The 19,511-nt window shown below is 33.4% G+C and overlaps 2 protein-coding genes across 2 annotated transcripts; both read left to right on the top strand.

Moving 5' to 3' along the window:
- The first annotated feature begins 251 nt into the window (after positions 1-251).
- LOC128165230 (uncharacterized) lies at positions 252-6,515 on the top strand. Its single transcript, XM_052829533.1, has 5 exons — positions 252-722; positions 2,133-2,288; positions 4,136-4,268; positions 4,449-4,793; positions 4,944-6,515. Exons 2-5 carry the CDS (start codon positions 2,133-2,135, stop codon positions 5,900-5,902), a joined length of 1,593 nt encoding a protein of 530 aa, XP_052685493.1. The 5' UTR covers positions 252-722; the 3' UTR covers positions 5,903-6,515.
- A 1,013-nt stretch (positions 6,516-7,528) lies between these two features.
- LOC128165087 (uncharacterized) lies at positions 7,529-19,009 on the top strand. The gene is made up of 6 exons (XM_052829302.1): positions 7,529-7,806; positions 11,291-11,460; positions 12,142-12,283; positions 12,401-12,580; positions 16,491-16,658; positions 16,737-19,009. The coding sequence occupies exons 1-6, from the start codon at positions 7,800-7,802 to the stop codon at positions 17,258-17,260; spliced, it is 1,191 nt and encodes a 396-aa protein (XP_052685262.1). The 5' UTR covers positions 7,529-7,799; the 3' UTR covers positions 17,261-19,009.
- Positions 19,010-19,511: the final 502 nt, after the last annotated feature.

The raw sequence follows: 19,511 nt of genomic DNA, 5'->3' as shown, positions 1-19,511 counted from the left end.
TGGTGCTTTTAAAAATTTCAAATACATGCATATCAAAAGCATTTAAACATAACTTAAAGGCATAATAAAATGTAAAAATAATCTTTATATTTGAACAACTAGTTTAAAACATAGAATAAAGACTTTTTAGAGTTTATCATTCATTAAAAAATTTTGTTTGTAAATACATCATAAATAAAAATCAGGCATATTTTGTTCAATCGGCATGTTTTTTGTTTGTTTTTTAAATATGCAATAGTCATCTATATTATTTACATGTTAATGTTTACATAACTCCATCGATATCTTTAGAAGCTAAAAGAAATAAACATTATATAAAATGTTTAGACAACTGTCAAATCAACAAACATTTCCAAATTAACAACATCCATTTAAATCTCTTTGTTTAATATAGAAAAAAAAACAGGGAAATTTTTAACGTCGAAAATTATTATAGAGCATACTTCCTGTCCTCCAATTAGGATGATGTTCTGGTTATATAATAACTGGCTAAACCAATTATCTTATGTTTCTAGTACATAGAACTCGGTGTTTGTGAACGCCTATTTGAAGCTTTAGTTAAATCTTGTTACGATTATAGTCTTTTTTGGAGCACCTGTACTTAGGACATTTAAACATCGTTTTTTACTTCCTGTTTTAATGTCAAGGAAAAGATAGAGCAAACTCTTATTTCTCTTCCTGGATACAAATGACGAGGAGGACGCTTCGGGATACAAAGCTTGGTAAGTCTCTTTGTTAATTTGTCTGTCCCATTTTTAAACGAGGTCTTAAGGATTATCAAGATTCAAAGTTTCCGACGGATGATACCACCATACAGATCCCCCATTGCGCAATATTCTTCATTACCTCCATTGACAGAGACCTAGAACAGTTTGTGTCAGAAATATGAGAGTAAAATGTCCTGACTTAAACTAAAAGGCTGCATATAACTCCACAGATGATCGTTTACTAATAAAAAAGCAAACACAATAAAAAAGTGTTGCACTATAAATAGTCTTGGGCTACCTTTATCTTTGGTTATTTATATATACATTGGCAAGTCCGTTGCTGTTAAACACTGTTTTTTGTTTTTGTGAGTATCTGTACCGGTTGAAATTGCCAACGAGAGTTCTAGAAGTTTAACTTTAAGAATATTAAAGCACCGGTTTCTTGAATGGAGGCAATGGCATGCTTGAATCACATGCATTTGTTAACAGGTCTATTTTTAGATAGTTTATACCCAACACGTTATCATTTACCACACGTTTTTAGATTATATATCGTTTGTTCATTACATCAGGAATGATGATCCTAATATCGTTGTAATATCTGCACTTGGTTTATTACCTAATAAAGTTTTCGTCCATTGATTATGACGTGTGTCCTATTTTAAGTCGAATTCATACAATATCCATTCAGTTTGACTTGCATTGACATGGGTTATCCGTGATAGAGATTATATTCAACGCGTTAAGGTGAATACCTTTAATAATACGTTTCCAATATTAAGTATATTGGCGTGTTACAAGAAAGTAAGGTTATGCTACTGATGGGAGATGCTCAATATGTTAAAAAAAACCGCGCACAATTATCTTGAACACATCATCTTAAAGAAAACACCACCGACTGTTGATAAAGTTTTTGCAATAACGAACTTTGATATCTGTTTAGATAGGCTTATAAAGCAGCTGGTTAGTTATTGAGGGGTATATGCTTTAATATCTTGACAAGCCTATAGTGTATTATTATTTACTCCTTATATCTCCTTTAACACTGCAGACGCATTTTCCTTTTTATGTTATGTAGTTACTTTGCAGCCTATACATGTTTACCTAAGCATTTCATTTCACAAAAATGTGGTTAAACTATCTTATCTGATCTTAGGTTTGAGGACGTACTGTGAATGAAAACCCCTTATGTAAACATAGTTTCCTTATTCCGTCACCACTGATTTTAAACCTTCTCTGATAAACCTGTCTTATGTAATTTTACTTTACATGTATGCTGTAATTTAAAAAAAATCATCAATTATAAATCTTTGAATTAATAACAACAAAGCACATATTGATTGAAACAATTTTCAAAAGTATATATAGTTTCATACGCATGAATAAACTTTGAAAGGTTATGAACATCTTCTGTGGTATTTGTAGATGACTATGGACATCAACACCTGCATATACAACGAAGATGAGGAGTTATCACTTCCAGAGTTTCACAAGAAGTATCGAGACCAGTTTCCAATAACAGCCATTGTTGTTGGAGGGCATTATGGACAAACCAAGTGGGACGACCTCCCCAGTGACCTTGTAAATATTAATTTGGTTTTTTTTTTTAAATAAAACAAGAAAAATAAATAATTAAAAAGCATGTGTAAAATTTCTGACTTTCTTCCAGGGTTAGTGTTGATTGGAGTTACAACAATGTCGGGTTTTTGTTTAGGAAAATCTTCTCTATAGGTACATTTAGGAAAAATGATAAAAGGGTCTCACCCGATCTGTAATTTTCAACCAGTTGTAATGCACTATCTTAACCTGTGTAAATTGTTGAGTTATTAAATGTATGTTAAGGAAGAAATGTAGTGTTTATCGATCAACTTGCTTTTCGCTAATGTCTGTTAGAAATTCTATTTGTTGTATTTTTTCCCCCATTAAATTACTCCACGTTTCAATGATTTTGTAATGATTACTCTGGACTATCTTAAACTGCATGGGGCATGATCGCAAAAAAGAGATTGAATCAATTGTACCATATAATATATCTTTTAGTGGGGATAATAAAAATCAAAGTACTGAAGAACTGACCGGAGTTGATTTTGTCGATGTTTTCAATGATATGTTATTTTGCATGACAAGTACAGGTATACGTAGTTTCTAATTTGAATTACGCATATTTTTATAATATGAATTTTTGAACTTTTTCTACTAGAATGTCGAGAAACCTCCATATGAATCATGTTAAATAATATTTAAAGATAAAATTAATTCAATCAAACTATGTATCAGTGGTAGAAATATTTCTCGAAAATTGTATGGATCCAAGCAATATTGAACTCTAGTCTCGTTCAACCAAACGCTCGGCTGACACCGTAAATCTCCGACAAGGGTTTACGGAGACAGCCGAGCGTCGAGTTGAACGAGACTATATTGAACTCTGGCGTAGGAATACATACGACTACAAAAAATATTTAAATTGTTCGTACCATTTAAAATCTGACTATTTTAAAGGTATTTGTAAATAAGTTTCCTTGAAAAACAATGCTTTAGCATACATTACATCGAATTCATCAATTATTTTCAAGAACTAAGTCTTGTCAGGAGCAATGATTTGTGCTGAGGTCCAAACACTGTTTCACTTTCGGTTTGTCCGAGTGACTGCATAGGAGAGTTGATTAAAAATCAACTCCCAAAAACATATTTTTGGGGGGACTTTTGTTTGTTTTTATTTTTTTCGGGGGGGGGGGGGGCTATTACATTTGCTACCTGATATGTTTTTTAATCAAGGCAGCAGTGTTTAACTTATTGGGTATCTGAAAGTTGTTCACTATAAAGTGGTTGCTGGCATATTTGCATGTATATCTTTACTTTTTTATTTTTTATTTGATTTTTAATTAGTTATGTTTACATAGATGAATTTTTATATATTTACATTTTTATGCATTGTGTTTTGATATTTTTTCAAAAATATCATTCTAGCAATGTGTCTGTGTGTTTTGTTTACCCTAAGCGTTGGCAGTTGACATATTATTTTGTTAGTAAACATTTATAGATGATTTTGAGATTTTGCATATCAGTCAGTGGTAGTTGGCTTATGTCTAAGTACGAATTCTGTTACCTGATGATAATATTGGTATATTGACATATCTAGGTGATAATTCTGTTACCTGATGATAATATTGGTATATTGACATATCTAGGTGATAATTCTGTTACCTGATGATAATATTGGTATATTGACATATCTAGGTGATAATTCTGTTACCTGATGATAATATTGGTATATTGACATATCTAGGTGATAATTCTGTTACCTGATGATAATATTGGTATATTGACATATCTAGGTGATAATTCTGTTACCTGATGATAATATTGGTATATTGACATATCTAGGTGATAATTCTGTTACCTGATGATAATATTGGTATGTTCTTTAGGTAATGAGAGTTGACAGGGAATTTGCACAACCAAGGGTCCTTGCCAGAGACCCCGTGTATTACAGGGAGCGCTACATCAGCATTCCTGTTAATGGAAAGTTCCTATTCAACATTGTCAAGTCCATCAAAGAGAGTAAGATTAGCAGAACCAAATAAACTTTAGAACAATACATTTACAAAGCAAAGCACAAGACATTTAAAACAATATGAATGACGTATATTTAACAAGATATAAGATGATAGGTTACAATATGAATGACGTATATCTAACAAGATATAAGATGATAGGTTACACATGTACGGCGTATTTCAGAGAGCAGGGATTATACTATGGCGGAGATTTTAAAGGAGCACCCTTTACCAATACTGGTCCAGTTTTCTGCTAGAGGAGAGCTCCCAAGAGAAGCGAAAAGTGCGGACGGTTTAACAAGTTTTCTGATAGAGTACCACCACGAGGACATTTATCTCCAGGGAAACTTTTACCTCCACGGTCTTATAGCCAAGGACAGCGCCTCGGTGACCCTGTGTCCCCACATCTCCATGGCACCTGTACATGGAATTAAGGGCAAGACGGAGGAGGAATATCAACAGTACCTGGCGCGCATGACCACATTTGTCAAGAATAAGACAACTTTCTCTGAGGATTCGTGTAATCCAGGTTAAACCTTGTTTGAAGATATATTGTGAAAATATTACAAAGTCCCCCAAAAAACCTTTAAATCAATGCTATTTTAAATAACACTTTTGGTTTGGAAAAGGACATATTTGTAATTCATTTTTAACGTAAACTAAAATTGATATATCACAGGTGTAAAAGTACTAGAAGCAACCGATCCATTGATAGCCCATATTTTCCATAAAGAAGATGACGTCGACAGAGGTCCCGCGCCAATAATTCCACAAAGGAGTAAACCAAGCCCTGCTGCTACAAAACCAGAAAGTGGTAAACCACGTGGTGCCAACAAAGGACTAATTCCCCGTCTCCTAGATCGGAAAAGTCCGCCTAAACAACCAAACAATGTCAAAGGGGCTGGAAAAGTCGACAAATTACCTCCAGTACCAAAACCTTCTCCAACACAAGAAAAACCAACGGAAGAGGATGACGATGATGAAATTTATTATGGCGGTGATTATGAAGAAATTGTTGAGGAAAAGAAATCGAAACCAGTCTTAGATCAAAAGCCTGTTGGTTACGTAAACGACATTTTGTGTCAGGTTAAGCCGTTCTCTGAAGCAAAACCTGGTAACGAATCGGACGAAAGTGATGAGTACGAAGCGATCGAAGAAAAACCAATTCCAAGTTTCCCTGAACAGAACAAGACAGGAACAAACGGAAATGTGGAGTCCAAAAAGAACAGTTCACCAACACCTGAAGATGTATACTCAGTACCAATAGAACCTAGTAAAATACGAAACTTTGAAAACTCTGAAAATCACAAAAAGGATACTAGTGTTGATTTTGATGATGAATATTCAATACTTGACGAAAATGTTACACAGAAAACTGATATTAAAGGTGACGTTGCTGCTATCCCGGAAACGGTCTCCAAACAAAATTTTGTGGCTGGAAAGAATATCCAAGAGCTTGGAGAGATCCTAGTGAAACTGAGGTTAGAAAAACACGTCCAGCGGTTTGCCGAGGACCTTATTGACGGCGAAATTATTACTGATCTGACTGTTGATGATTTAAAAGAAGATTATAAGTTCACGAAAACGGAGGCCATTCGGCTGAGGAAATACATCGAACAGGGACATATTCCTTCTTAGACTGTGAGCTGATGGTGATTTTTCAGTTCAGTCTTGATCCATCTTTATTTTAACATTAGACATTTGAGTCCATAAAAGCGAAGTCTTTTTTCGCAAAAACATCCAAATGATCTATTGATGCAATGAATAATCTTGGCGCTTCCTGAACGGAAAATAAATTGCTAATTAAATATATATTATTACAAATCATAAACTGTTTTTATGTTTGAATAATGTACATAAAATTTTCAAACTAAAATTCATCTAACCACGGAATATATAAGTAATGACAAGTGTTGATGAATTGTCTTATGGTGTAATCTTTAGATTATGTGTATAGTTTTTGCATACATACTTTCACGATGAATAAAAATTACAAAAAAGACAAACTTGTCCTACCATGGATATCAGCTCGGCAATGGTATAAGAAAACTGTCATTCGTTGGAGTTCATCTAATGTATTCGTACTGACCCGTAGAAATTCATTTATGTATATCGATAGACACAGCAATTCTAATGCGTTTCTGTTTATCAGCTCAGCAAACAAAGTTAAATTAGTTTTTGTATTGAATTAATATTTCAAAATATTAAACTGTTCATCATCAAATCAGTAGTCAAGACACAAGATGTTCTCTATTACTGAAGCAAATACCTTTACTTATCAACCTTTACAGCTGCTGTTGTTGCTGTTGTTGTTGTTGTTGTTGCTGTTGTTGTTGTTGTTGCTGTTGTTGTTGTTGTTGTTGTTGTTGTTGTTGTTGTTGTTGTTGCTTGTGTCCTCATTAAGGTCCTGAAAAAGGCGAAGGAACATGCCAAGAGGCTTTAAACCTTACAAAATCTAATTTTTTTAACTTCAGTCCTATTTGTTTACTAGTTCCTTCTGTAATAGAAAGACTTGTTGCTGTGTGTGTGTTCCATTAAGGTCCTGAAAAGGGGGAAGGAACGTGCCACAGGGCTTTAAACCGTACACAAACTCTTTTTTTTTCTTCAGTCCCACTTTTTCACTTTTCTTCTATAATAGAGAGACTCGAATCAATAAAACTTGTTCTTTAAACCCAAGCATGAATTATGACAGTTTATGATAATCTTGTTTGAAGTACAAATACAAACTGAAATTATTTCATTTTTAATAATTACAATTTTACCAAAAATACAAAATCATAGTTTAATGCATGAAATGCTTTCCCGTTTACATACAAAAATTAATCTGCTCGGATCATTGATATTTCCTCCTTCTTTCTTTCCCTTACTTTCGACCCATCTCCAGGCATATGGGTCATATTTAGATAGTGTAATCAATGAAATAAGAATGATATCAAAGATATATGAGTATTTGTAAAAAAGACAGTTTAACAAACCGGAAAACGGATTATCATGATTAGTATGAAATCATTAATATTCCCTCTCGCGCTACTTGAGAACTGAAAGATGTGCAGTGTTTCTATCTTTGCGAAACATGATTTATTTTACACCAATAAAGACTTACTGACTCCTTTTATAATAAGAATCATTCGTGGTCGTTGTTTGTCTTGTATTCAGATAAACCAAAGCTGTGACTCATTGCCAACAATAGCAGAATGGTGCACGTCATGCTCTTTTCGTCTATTCGTCCTTTATTTGAGACGTAACTAAATACAGAGTTACATAACAATTTATCAACCTTGATTAAAGTGTGACAGAAACTGATTTGCATATTATGAAAAACCATCTAAGGGTGGAGTCTTTTTAATCGTAAATAGATTTAAAAGCAATGGTAATTAGGAAACGTAAGAAACATAACTGTGGAGTGATTTGGTTTTAATTTGTTTGCTGCACTTTACTGCACCGAGGTGAATTTAGGAGATCCAATGATTATTTACTTCCTGGTCACGATAAAACAGAACACAGATAAATGCAGCGCTACTCATAGAGTCCAGTGATGGCAGGTATGTGTGCCAACCTTCTTACTTATGTAAATATTTGATAATGAATGTTATCTCACTTTTTTACAAAGTTTGAACAATAAAATTGTTTCAGTTTGACCTTCATGTTTGCTCGTTTGTATAGAAATATGCGCATTTAAAGGAAAATAAACTTCCCAGGTAGGGATGTTATAAGCTATTACTAGAGAACAAAGTTCTACAAATACAACTTTTATTTTATTATTATTTTTTTACCATAACAACATTTTTGGTGCCAAATGGATGCATGTAATTTTGTGTAAAAAATTTAGATAAGTTAGTCAACATGTTGTCATTACAAAGAGTTTGAAAGTTATGAAGTATTTAAACAGACTTTTTGAGACCCCTAGTAATTTTACAGAATAAATAACAATTCCATCCATAACTCTGACCACTTGTATGCAATAAAAAGATTTTTCAGAGTATATGGCATATCTAGTGATGGTGCAGCAGAGTACATAACCCAACTAATGACATCTAGTTATTGTAGAGAGTATATGACATATCTAGTACAGAATATATGACACATCGAGTGATTGTACAGAGTATATGACACATCTACTTATTGTGCAGAGTATGTGACACATATAGTGATTGTACAGTGTATTTGACTCATCTAGTGATTGTACAGAGTATATTACACATCTAGTTATTGTACAGTGTAAATGACACATCTAGTGATTGTACAGTGTATTTGACACATCTAGTGATTGTACAGAGCATACGACACATCTAGTGATTGTACACAGTGCATGACACATCTAGTGATTGTACAGAGTATGCGACACATCAAGTGATTTTACAGAGTATTCGACACTTCAGTGATTGTACAGTGTATATGACACATCTAGTGAATGTACAAAGTATATGACATATCTAGTAATTGTACAGAGTATATAACATATCTAGTACAAAGTATATGACACAACTAGTAATTGTACAGTGTATTTGACACATCTAGTACAGCGTATATGACACATCTAGTACAGAGTATTTTACACATCTATTGATTGTACAGAGTATATGACACATCTAGTACCGAGTATGATACATCTAGTGATCGTAAAGAGTATATGACAAATCTAGTGATTGTACAGAATATATGACACATATAGTGATTGTACAGAGTATATGACACATCTAGTACAGAGTATATGACACATCTAGTACAAAGTATATGACACAACTAGTAATTGTACAGTGTATTTGACACATCTAGTACAGAGTATATGACACATCTAGTACAGAGTATGATACATCTAGTGATTGTAAAGAGTATATGACACATCTAGTGATTGTACAGAGTATATGACACATTTAGTGATCATACAGAGTATATGACACATCCAGTGATTGTACAGAGTATATGACACATCTACTTATTGTGCAGAGTATATGACACATCTAGTGATTGTACAGAGTATATGACATATCTAGTGATTGTGCAGAGTATGTGACACATATAGTGATTGTACAGTGTATTTGACACATCTAGTGATTGTACAGAGCATACGACACATCTAGTGATTATACACAGTACATGACACATCTAGTGATTGTACAGAGTATGCGACACATTGATTGAGTGTACAGTGTATATCACACATCTAGTGATTGTACAAGGTATATGACATATCTAGTGATTGTACAGAGTATGTGACACATCTAGTGATTGTGCAATGTATATGACACATCCAGTGAGTGTACAGAGTATATTACACATCTCTAGTTATTGTACAGAGTATTTGACACATCTAGTGATTGTACAGTGTATTTGACACATCTTGTGATTGTACAGGGTATATGACACATCTAGTGATTGTACAGGGTATATGACACATCTAGTGATTGTACAGAGTATTTGACACATATAGTGATTGTACAGGGTTTATGACACATATAGTGATTGTACAGCGTATGTGACAATTCTAGTAATTGTACAGTGTATATGACACATCTAGTGATTGTACAGAGTATATGACACATCAAGTACAGAGTATATGACATATCTAGTGATTGTACAGAGTATATGACACATTAAGTGACTGTACAAGGTATATAACACATCTAGTGATTGTACAGTGTATATGACATATCTAGTGATTGTACAATGTATCTGACACATCTAGTGATTGTACAGAGTATCTGACAAATCTAATGATTGTACAGAGTATATGACACATCTAGTGATTGTATAGAGTATGTGACACATCTAGTGATTGTACACAGTATGTGACACATCTAGTGATTGTACAGAGTATCTGACACATTGATTGATTGTACAGAGTATATAACACATCTAGTACAGAGTATATGACATATTTAGTGATTGTACAGAGTATATGACATCTAGTGATTGTACAGAGTATGTGACACATCAAGTGATTGTACAGTGTATATAACACATCTAGTGATTGTACAGAGTATATTACACATCTAGTGATTGTACAGTGTATCTGATACATCTAGTGATTGTACAGAGTATGTGACACATCTAGTGATTGTACAGGGTATGTGACACATTTAGTGATTGTACAGAGTATATGACATATCTAGTGATTGTATAGAGTATGTGACACATCTTGTGATTGTACAGGGTATATGACACATCTAGTGATTGTACAGAGTATTTGGCACATCTTGTGATTGCACAGATTATAAGTATAATTAAGAAGAAATGCAGAGATGCGAGTAAGGAAGAAATTCAATATCCTCGGTATTAAGGCTGTTGACATAGAGAATTATAAATATATATGTGGTAGAAATCCTACTCTAAGCAAATAAATCCATGATAAACGTTATGTTAAGCATTAAATTTGCATTAGTATAATTACCTTATTTTGTTACTTACATTCAACTCATTTGAATATATTGTGGAGTTTTTCAACCAAATGCACATTTGCATATATATTTAATATAAATCATTAGAAAGGTAAGAGTAGAAAACTGAATGAGTTTTTTTTATTTAACTTAAATATATGATATACAAACAATCATATATAGTTTTAGTTTGGTTTGTTACAGCAGACACTGTTTAAAACTCCCAAAAATCAACCATATCCCGCGCTGAATAACGAAAACAAATACTTTAAAATCATAAGAACTTGGGTGGGAAGGGGTGGCAAAATCTTAAATAACTAAACAGCACATGTTTATTAAAAACATAGAATACCATTATGTGTAAGAGACAACATGCTCTGATCTAGATGGGGGTTTGGCGGGTCCCCCCTCCCCTGAAAATTCAAACTTATACAATTTACATACTAAAGTAACCTATAAAAAGCCTTTGACCCACCTACTGACTGGAAAGCACAATTATTCTTCAGGTCTTCAGATCTCCCTGGGAAATAAATACACAAGATTATCTTCAATTCATTTACCATTTCCATCGCATGAACTGTTTCATTTGACGGAAATCAAATATAAAGTTATATCTAATTTAGCTTACAATGCCTGTTTGACCTTGTAGAAGAAGAGATGGAGGAGATAGAGGTACAGCAGCGGTACAAGTTTGACATTTCCCAGGAGTTGGTCCTGCCAGAGTTCTACAACCAGCACAAGAATAACCTACCAATGCTGATAGTGGTCAGTGGGGGTTATTACGGTCAGACAAAGTATGATGACATGTCCACAGACCAGGTGTGTAAAGGAAAGACATTAAGAAAGTATCTAAATTCAGAATACACCATGTTGCATACCGTGGCATGAGTGTGTGAGCAGGCTATTGTATGAGAAGTCTGTGTGAGAGAGAAATCAGATTTTATGTTATCTGGACATGTAGGCCAGACATGGTCACTCTGATATTGTTTCCATTCATAAAACAATGGAAAACAACATAGGTCACTTTTTTACTTATGTATTATTGTGATACATTGTTGGACTATGGATTATTTAATCATTGGCGTCAATATAATCTTGCATATAGTTAGTAATGGATAGTAAATAATTATTTCTATTTAAAAATATATGATGTATGTATTGTAATAGATACTTTTAGCGAGTTTTAAGGCTCTCTGTTAAATTGATGACAAGCCACTGTCGGTATCGTTCAATCAGTTTTTAATGCTAATAAATGGGATTCTCCGTCATGTCTTGACTGATATATGAGGTCATTTTGTGTTTGTTTGTTGTTTTTTTAAATTTCAAATTCTTTTATGTAAATTCAAATGACTTCCATCTATGCATTTTATTCATGTTTACGTCACGTTCTATTTACACTTTTTACGTTGAGTTTCTGGCAATATTTCTAAAGATGTCTGTTAATTGATTGTAAGTCAATTTTGTCATTAGTGATATCAATTGCTAAATTCCTTGATTCAGGTCATGAGGTTCCACTGCTGCCATTCAGTTCGTCGAGTTTTGGCGCGGGAACCGACAGAGGCTAGTGACATCAAACTGGACTACCTGAGTATACCTGTAAACGGCGACTACTTGTATCAGCTGGTCAAAACCAGGACACAGAGTATGCGTTTTAAATTTACCCACCAATCAATTGCTTTGTGCTGATTTACACCATGATAATTTTCTGTCAAAACGTTACGTAGTTCTTATTTTCAATTCCTTGTTAATTATTTTCCAGAGAGTGAGCCAATGACGATGAATGAGATTTTAGAGAAGAGAGAACTTCCTGTGTTGATTCAGTTCTCAACCGACAAGATAGTACCTGACGAAGGCAAAAACAGAGATGGAAGCCCGGCTTCCTTCCTGATAATAGCAACATATGAAGAACATTTTATCCAAGGCAACTACTTACTGAATGGTACTCACTCTTAACAACCTTGGTCAAACAGATAACATACTGAACTTACTAGACTAGTGTACTTTCTATTGACATTTTACGTACATATGTATCAAACAGATAATATACTGTACGTACTATTGACATTTTACGTAACAATGTACATTACAGATAACATACCCGGTACTGTACTTACTATTGACCTTTTATGTACAAATGTATTCTACAGATTACATATTGTGCTTACTCTGACACCTAATGTACAAATGTATCATACAGATAACATACTGTACAAACTCCTGACATCTTACGTAACATTGATCATGCTGTACTTACTTTTGACATATCACGTACATGCACCGTTCATATGTATCATATAGATAACATATCATACTTACTCTTAACATGTTACGTACATATGTATCATACAGATTACATACAGTACTTACTAATGATATATTACGTACATATGTATCATACAGGTAACGCTGTACTTACTAATGACACATTACGTACATATGTATCATACAGGTAGCACTGTACTTACTCTTAACATGTACCGTACATATGTATCATACAGATAACATATCATACTTACTCTGAACATGTTACGTACAAATGTATCATGCAAACAACATGCTGTACTTACTTTTGACATATTATGTACACTTACATATGTATCATAAAGATAACATATTATACTTACTATTGACATATTACGTACATATGTATCGTACAAATTATTTACTAAACTAACTAATAACATGTTACGTACACGTACACATGTATCATACAGATTACATTTATACTTACTGTCCTTTCCGATATATTTCATTTCATCAAATAAAATATACAACATGACAACTCATGATGTATATTTTATTTGATAAAATGAAATTATTCTTCACCTGTTATGTATCGTACACATTACATACTAAACTTACTACAAATGTATTGACATGTTACATACACGTACATCACACAGGTTACATATTTTACGTACTCTTAACATGTTACGTACAAATGTATCATACAGATAACATGCTGTACTTTATATTGACACTATGTACAAATGTATTCTACAGATTACATATTGTGCTTACTCTGACACGTTATGTACAAATGTATTCTACAGATTACATATTGTGCTTACTCTGACATGTTATGTACAAATGTATTCTACAGATTACATATTGTGCTTACTCTGACACGTTATGTACAAATGTATTCTACAGATTACATATTGTGCTTACTCTGACACGTTATGTACAAATGTATTCTACAGATTACATATTGTGCTTACTCTGACACGTTATGTACAAATGTATTCTACAGATTACATATTGTGCTTACTCTGACACGTTATGTACAAATGTATCCTACAGATTACATATTGTGCTTACACTGACACGTTATGTACAAATGTATCCTACAGATTACATATCATATTTACTTAATTGTATCATACAGATAACATGCTGTACATACTTTTAAAATGTTACGTACAAATGTATCATACAAATAACATACTGTACTTACTTGTGATACGTTATATACAAGTGTATTATATAGATTACGTATTGTACAAATGTATCATACAGATTATATACGGTACTTATTCAGATATGTTATGTACAATTGTATCATTCATATAACATATTGTACTGAAACTTGCTAAGGTATGATACGGCAACAGATTGATATTTCTGATCAATTCAATCTATCAACAACATATGACACTAAACTAGAAGAATTTATATAAAAAAGGCGCTGGGTAGTGAACAACTGTTTCATATCTTTATCTTAAAAGTAACCTAATCTAATTACCTTGTCTCATTTAACATTTTAGTACAGTTGAAATATTTTTAGCCTTTTGAATTACACATTTATTTTCACATCATATAAGTTAAAAATTGGTTTTACTCAAAGACCAAAAACAAATTCTACAAAATGGCGACAACATTTGTTTACTTCATTGAAACAAGTGTCCACAGTAAAGTGTCCATGAACTTTTCAGGATATAACAGGGCTGAACATTAGAATTTGGAAGAAATCCTTTATGGCTTGTCTAAAACCTCAGAATAAAATCATCAAAAAGAAGTGTGTGATGTCCTTGTAAAAAGTACACATAGAGCGAAGCATAAATCAGCCCCTTATCTAAAGTATTTCAGCCCCATATATTTCTACATTAACCCCCCCCCCCCCCCCCTGGTATTTCTAAAATGAATATCCCTTTGATGATTTTACATCGGTAACCCTGTAACCCTGTCCTGGTTATTGTTAGCTTTCCCTTTGATTATCATATTTATGTATCGTAGTCAACAAAAGAAAAAAAAAACTAATCTATCCAGATCATAAAAATACAATATATAATACTAAACTATCCAAAGCATGTCATATGTGATAAACACAATATCACAACTTAACTATACCATGCCATATTCTATTCTGGTTATTATACTAAACTACCGATTGTGTATCATACTGGATATTATGCAAAACTATCAATGGTATAGCATTATAATATATAAGTAATATAATTCTTACCCATATGAAAATAATAAGTTATATACGAGGTATGGATCCAAGGCAGACAATCCAGAGATTGTTCTTATAGTAAGTAAGTAAGTAAATAATTTATTATAGTGACATGTGTATATATCATGATTACAAAATTCATTTTACAAATATAACATCAATACACCCGGCCCAACGGACCTATAAGTCACTTTCAAACTGTTACAATGTGAATAAATTTTCCATGTTTTGGGAGCAAGATGGCTTTGTCAATTGTTTCTGTCTTAAATTGTATCAATCTTATAGCTGTATAGTCTGTTCTTGAGTCAGTCAACAATTTATATTTTATTCAGCCTATATAAATGGGCCAATGTTACCTACAAAAAGTAATTTGCGAAATTTGCCACAGTATTATACACTTTTGTTGTAATGTATATATTAAGCGTTTGTTTAAACGATGATAACGAGCCATTGTTAAATACATAACGCGATGTCTAGAGAACAGCAACAACATTATCCTATCCTCCAAAACCCACAAACCCATTCTTACCAAACCTTGTCAAAAGTTCCTCAAAGGATGTGATTTCTTCCTGATTTGATTACTTCAGAAAATGAGATTGAAAGGAAATGCTATCCCTCATGAATGTGATTTTCTAATTTAATATTATTCTGTCATCCATTCAATATTGGGCAATACTTACGTAGGCCCTCAACCAAGTAACTATTACATCATGATTTAAAAAATTATTTACAATTTCATTATTGTAAATTGTCAAGTTCTAAAAGCCCTGTAATAAACCAAACCAAATCTGACTATAACATGGTATTTTGATAATCAATATACCTTATGAATTATTTAATCAAACTAACAATAATACTAGCATAGTATAATACTAAACTACGAACGGTATATAATACATAGAATGATATTAAGCAATCTATATTTACATATAAGAATATTGCTCTTAAATTTCTACTGTATATGGAAAAGACAGATACAAAAATTATCTTTGGTATACCATACAAAGTATCCTACTTAAAAGTGTACGGAAAGTAATTAGACATATCATACATAAATTAATTGCAATTTCATGACCTTTTTTCTGAAACTTGACACTTATCTTTTGTAAAATATCATTTCAAATAAACTCATGGCGTGTTTTAAATGACCTATAGATGGGGTAGCCACTGTATACTGTACAGCCGTCTACGTAAAGATTGCAAAGCGTCTTACTGAAATATAATGGTACGCTCATACTCAAACGTTCAAACAACATACATAAGTTATTCTGGAAGTTAACATTGATGTGTGTGCAGAAAATGTCCCTGTTCAAATCACATTTATAAGCATACCACAAAAATGAGCCGTGCTTTATGATGTATAGTTATTGAAAAGACGCCATGCATATTTCAGGCAAAATGTCCAAGGATACCGCTGCAGTCTCACTGAGTCCAATGATCACAGTCACCCCTGTCTCCGGTTTTGTTGACAAACCACAGGAAGAATTCGATACATACCTCAAAGATCTGGACGACTTCGTGGCCAAAAATTGTACATACCCAGAGAGGAACTGTGATCTAAGTAAAATTCTTTGTAATTTTTTGTAAATGCAGTTTACTTTAATGTTTTCCCATCTAATTATACTTTCTTGATTTACAGGAATAAAGAAATATAACATTCTTGACCCTGAAATAAAAGAAGTTGTTCGGAGCGACGCCATTTTTCCTACCGGTATCTATGGAGACACGGGCGATCGACTTCCGCCTCCGCCTGTTCCTGCACGCGGGAAATCTCTGAGGAAAAAAGAGGAAACTGCTGGCAATGAAGATGATCTATATGAGCATTACGTGAAAATCAAAGATGTTCATCGAACAAAGAATGATCAGTACACAAAAATGGAAGGACTACAGAACACGTCGTCTGCCTCCGATTCCTCACCCCAGAGTTCGAACAGCGCGGCGCTGATAAGGTTCAATCACGCCAATCTGTCTGTCAAGGACGTTGGCGACATCCTGAAGAAACTCAAACTCGGCAAGTTTGTCAAGAAGTTCAAATCTGAAATGATTGACGGGGAAATCCTGACAGACCTTACACGGAATATCCTCATCAACGAGTTCAATTTCTCCCACATAGAAGCCATCAGACTAGAAAAGTTCATCGCGTCAGGACATGTCCCAGCCTAAAACAACAACAACAAAACCCAACAACTTCTGTTCAAAATGTTATAGAGATCAAGTGACCAAATGAAATGGGGTTACGTACTTGATGTCAAATATTTTGTACTTTAGATATTCTTGCGCTTTGTGTGTTCAATAGAAAGATATTAACTTTGTCTGGATATTTAGATATTTCCTAGTAAGTTCACTATATGATAATACATGTGTCTGACTGACTGCTACCGTGTTGTAGCTGTACTCATAATTTGCAACATTTATTGTGATAAAATTTGCATATTTGAATAATCCAGTACGGAAAGCTGACTGGATCAATAATTCTTAATCTATGCATGAAGATTGAAATTTCACACTCCTTCAATCTTTTTAATTTGATCGTTTTCGTATATTACTCGCAGATGTACGATTGTGGTCTAGCTGCTATAGGTTTGCCCTCTTAAATTAATCGACGCTTTCTTACGCTGAACGAATATATCTGCGAGCATTTTTGGTAAAGCTAGACCCTGACATTAATGCAAGGATAGGATAAAATATATATTTGAATAATTTTAGAGTGTTTGTATTGCTAGATCCGTTACATTTGATTTGATATATTCGTTTCCCGTACTTTCCGGCTATATGGAATTATGCAGAAAATGAAACAGTTCCTAAACTTTCCATTTGATTTTACGCGAAAACTAATTCAGATACGTGTATTCAGCATCTTTACTTTTCATGAACTTTTTCTATTTAGTCAAGTTGAGATAGGCATATATTTAAAGATAACTGGGAAGTTATTGTGCGCACTTTCCAGATATGTATCACAAAGCAATGGACAGACGTTGTATCTGGCATATCCGTACCATCTGTGGTTCTTCAGAACAGTAATCACAAAAATATTAATGAGTAAAAATAAATATACAAGAACCTGGAACCAAAACATAATTAAGCCCCCAGACCCCCCCTCCCCAATTCATTGTAAATCTGATAAGTTTTAAGGCTATTGCTGGTGTGCTTTAATACTTTCGCACATTCAAAATTGCAAACTCTTTTTTTGGCCATTTTGATGACTTGTTGTTTTTGTGTGATGTTTCAAAAAACATTTTCCGTAATCATTTTATTGTAGCAACTACTTATTCATTACTGCGTTAACTAGATATCTATTCAAAATGATATTTTCTTGGAGGGTTTCCTATTGTTGATTATCTGTAAAAGTCATCTTTGTTCGGGGCTTATATCACAGTAAAATACAAACTTTTCTACAATTACTAGTTTTGGATTTATTTAGATTCAACATATAAATGTTTCGTATATTTTCTCACATTTTAATGTTCACCAATTCATCTGTTCAATAGGCGAATGACATTTTGCTGACACTACGTTTAATTTGTAATTACGAAAGAGACAGTGTATTGTGTCTCACATAAAAGAACATTGTCAGGGTCAGGGTTAATCCTGATCGTACTATCATCTTTTTTTTATCACCAGGACACCAAAGAGTCACTGAGTTTATTACTCTTTGCCTGTGACAATTTCAATCGGTTACTATATGTAAACACCTGTAATTTTTGCCCAATGTTTGGAATCTTCTATGGTCAAGCATAATTGTCGATTTTTGTTCGTAGTACGTAAGCCAGCCTCAGCCACTCACCCAGAGTCTGAGCTCGGAGGTATATCTCAGCCTTATCCGACCTGATTGTAAGATGTTCTTTGTTGAATCATGTATAATGTTGCTGAGACTTGACCAATAAATACGGAATTAAGTGGACTTTCGAGAATACGGCACACTTAGCTAAGGTGTATCCTTGTTTTTTCCTTAAGGTCCCATTGCGTAGCACCCTGACACATCGCACCCGTTATCTAACATTTCCTCGCCCTGTTCATTCTGCACACAACAGACACAGTTTCAGACAAATTTCCTTGCATGGCCTAAACATACGCAGTCACTTACAATGCATCTCAATTCAATTTTATGATCTCACGAATAATTGATTAAAGATTTGTCACACCTGCATTGGAACTGATAAGCATCTATTACAAAATGGTGACAAATGCAAACAACAGACAAAAACAAATTAGGAAAGGAAAATTTATTCAAGAAAGTTTTTATATTCTATATATTAACAGACTTAAAAATGCTACTGAAGAGGAAATTAACGGTTGGAACCCCAGCTTGGTGATACTGACTACTAACCTTTAACCGTTCTTTATCTTCACGGGCTTTAGACTTATATAGTGATTAATTTTTCTTTTAATGAAGCAAACATTAAACTGAGTGTTA

This window comes from Crassostrea angulata, chromosome 1, assembly GCF_025612915.1.
Source record: "Crassostrea angulata isolate pt1a10 chromosome 1, ASM2561291v2, whole genome shotgun sequence".
NCBI classification, from domain to species: Eukaryota; Metazoa; Mollusca; class Bivalvia; order Ostreida; family Ostreidae; genus Magallana; species Magallana angulata.
The sequence above is the reverse complement of the archived record's forward strand: the minus strand, read 5'-3'. Positions and strand labels throughout refer to the sequence as shown.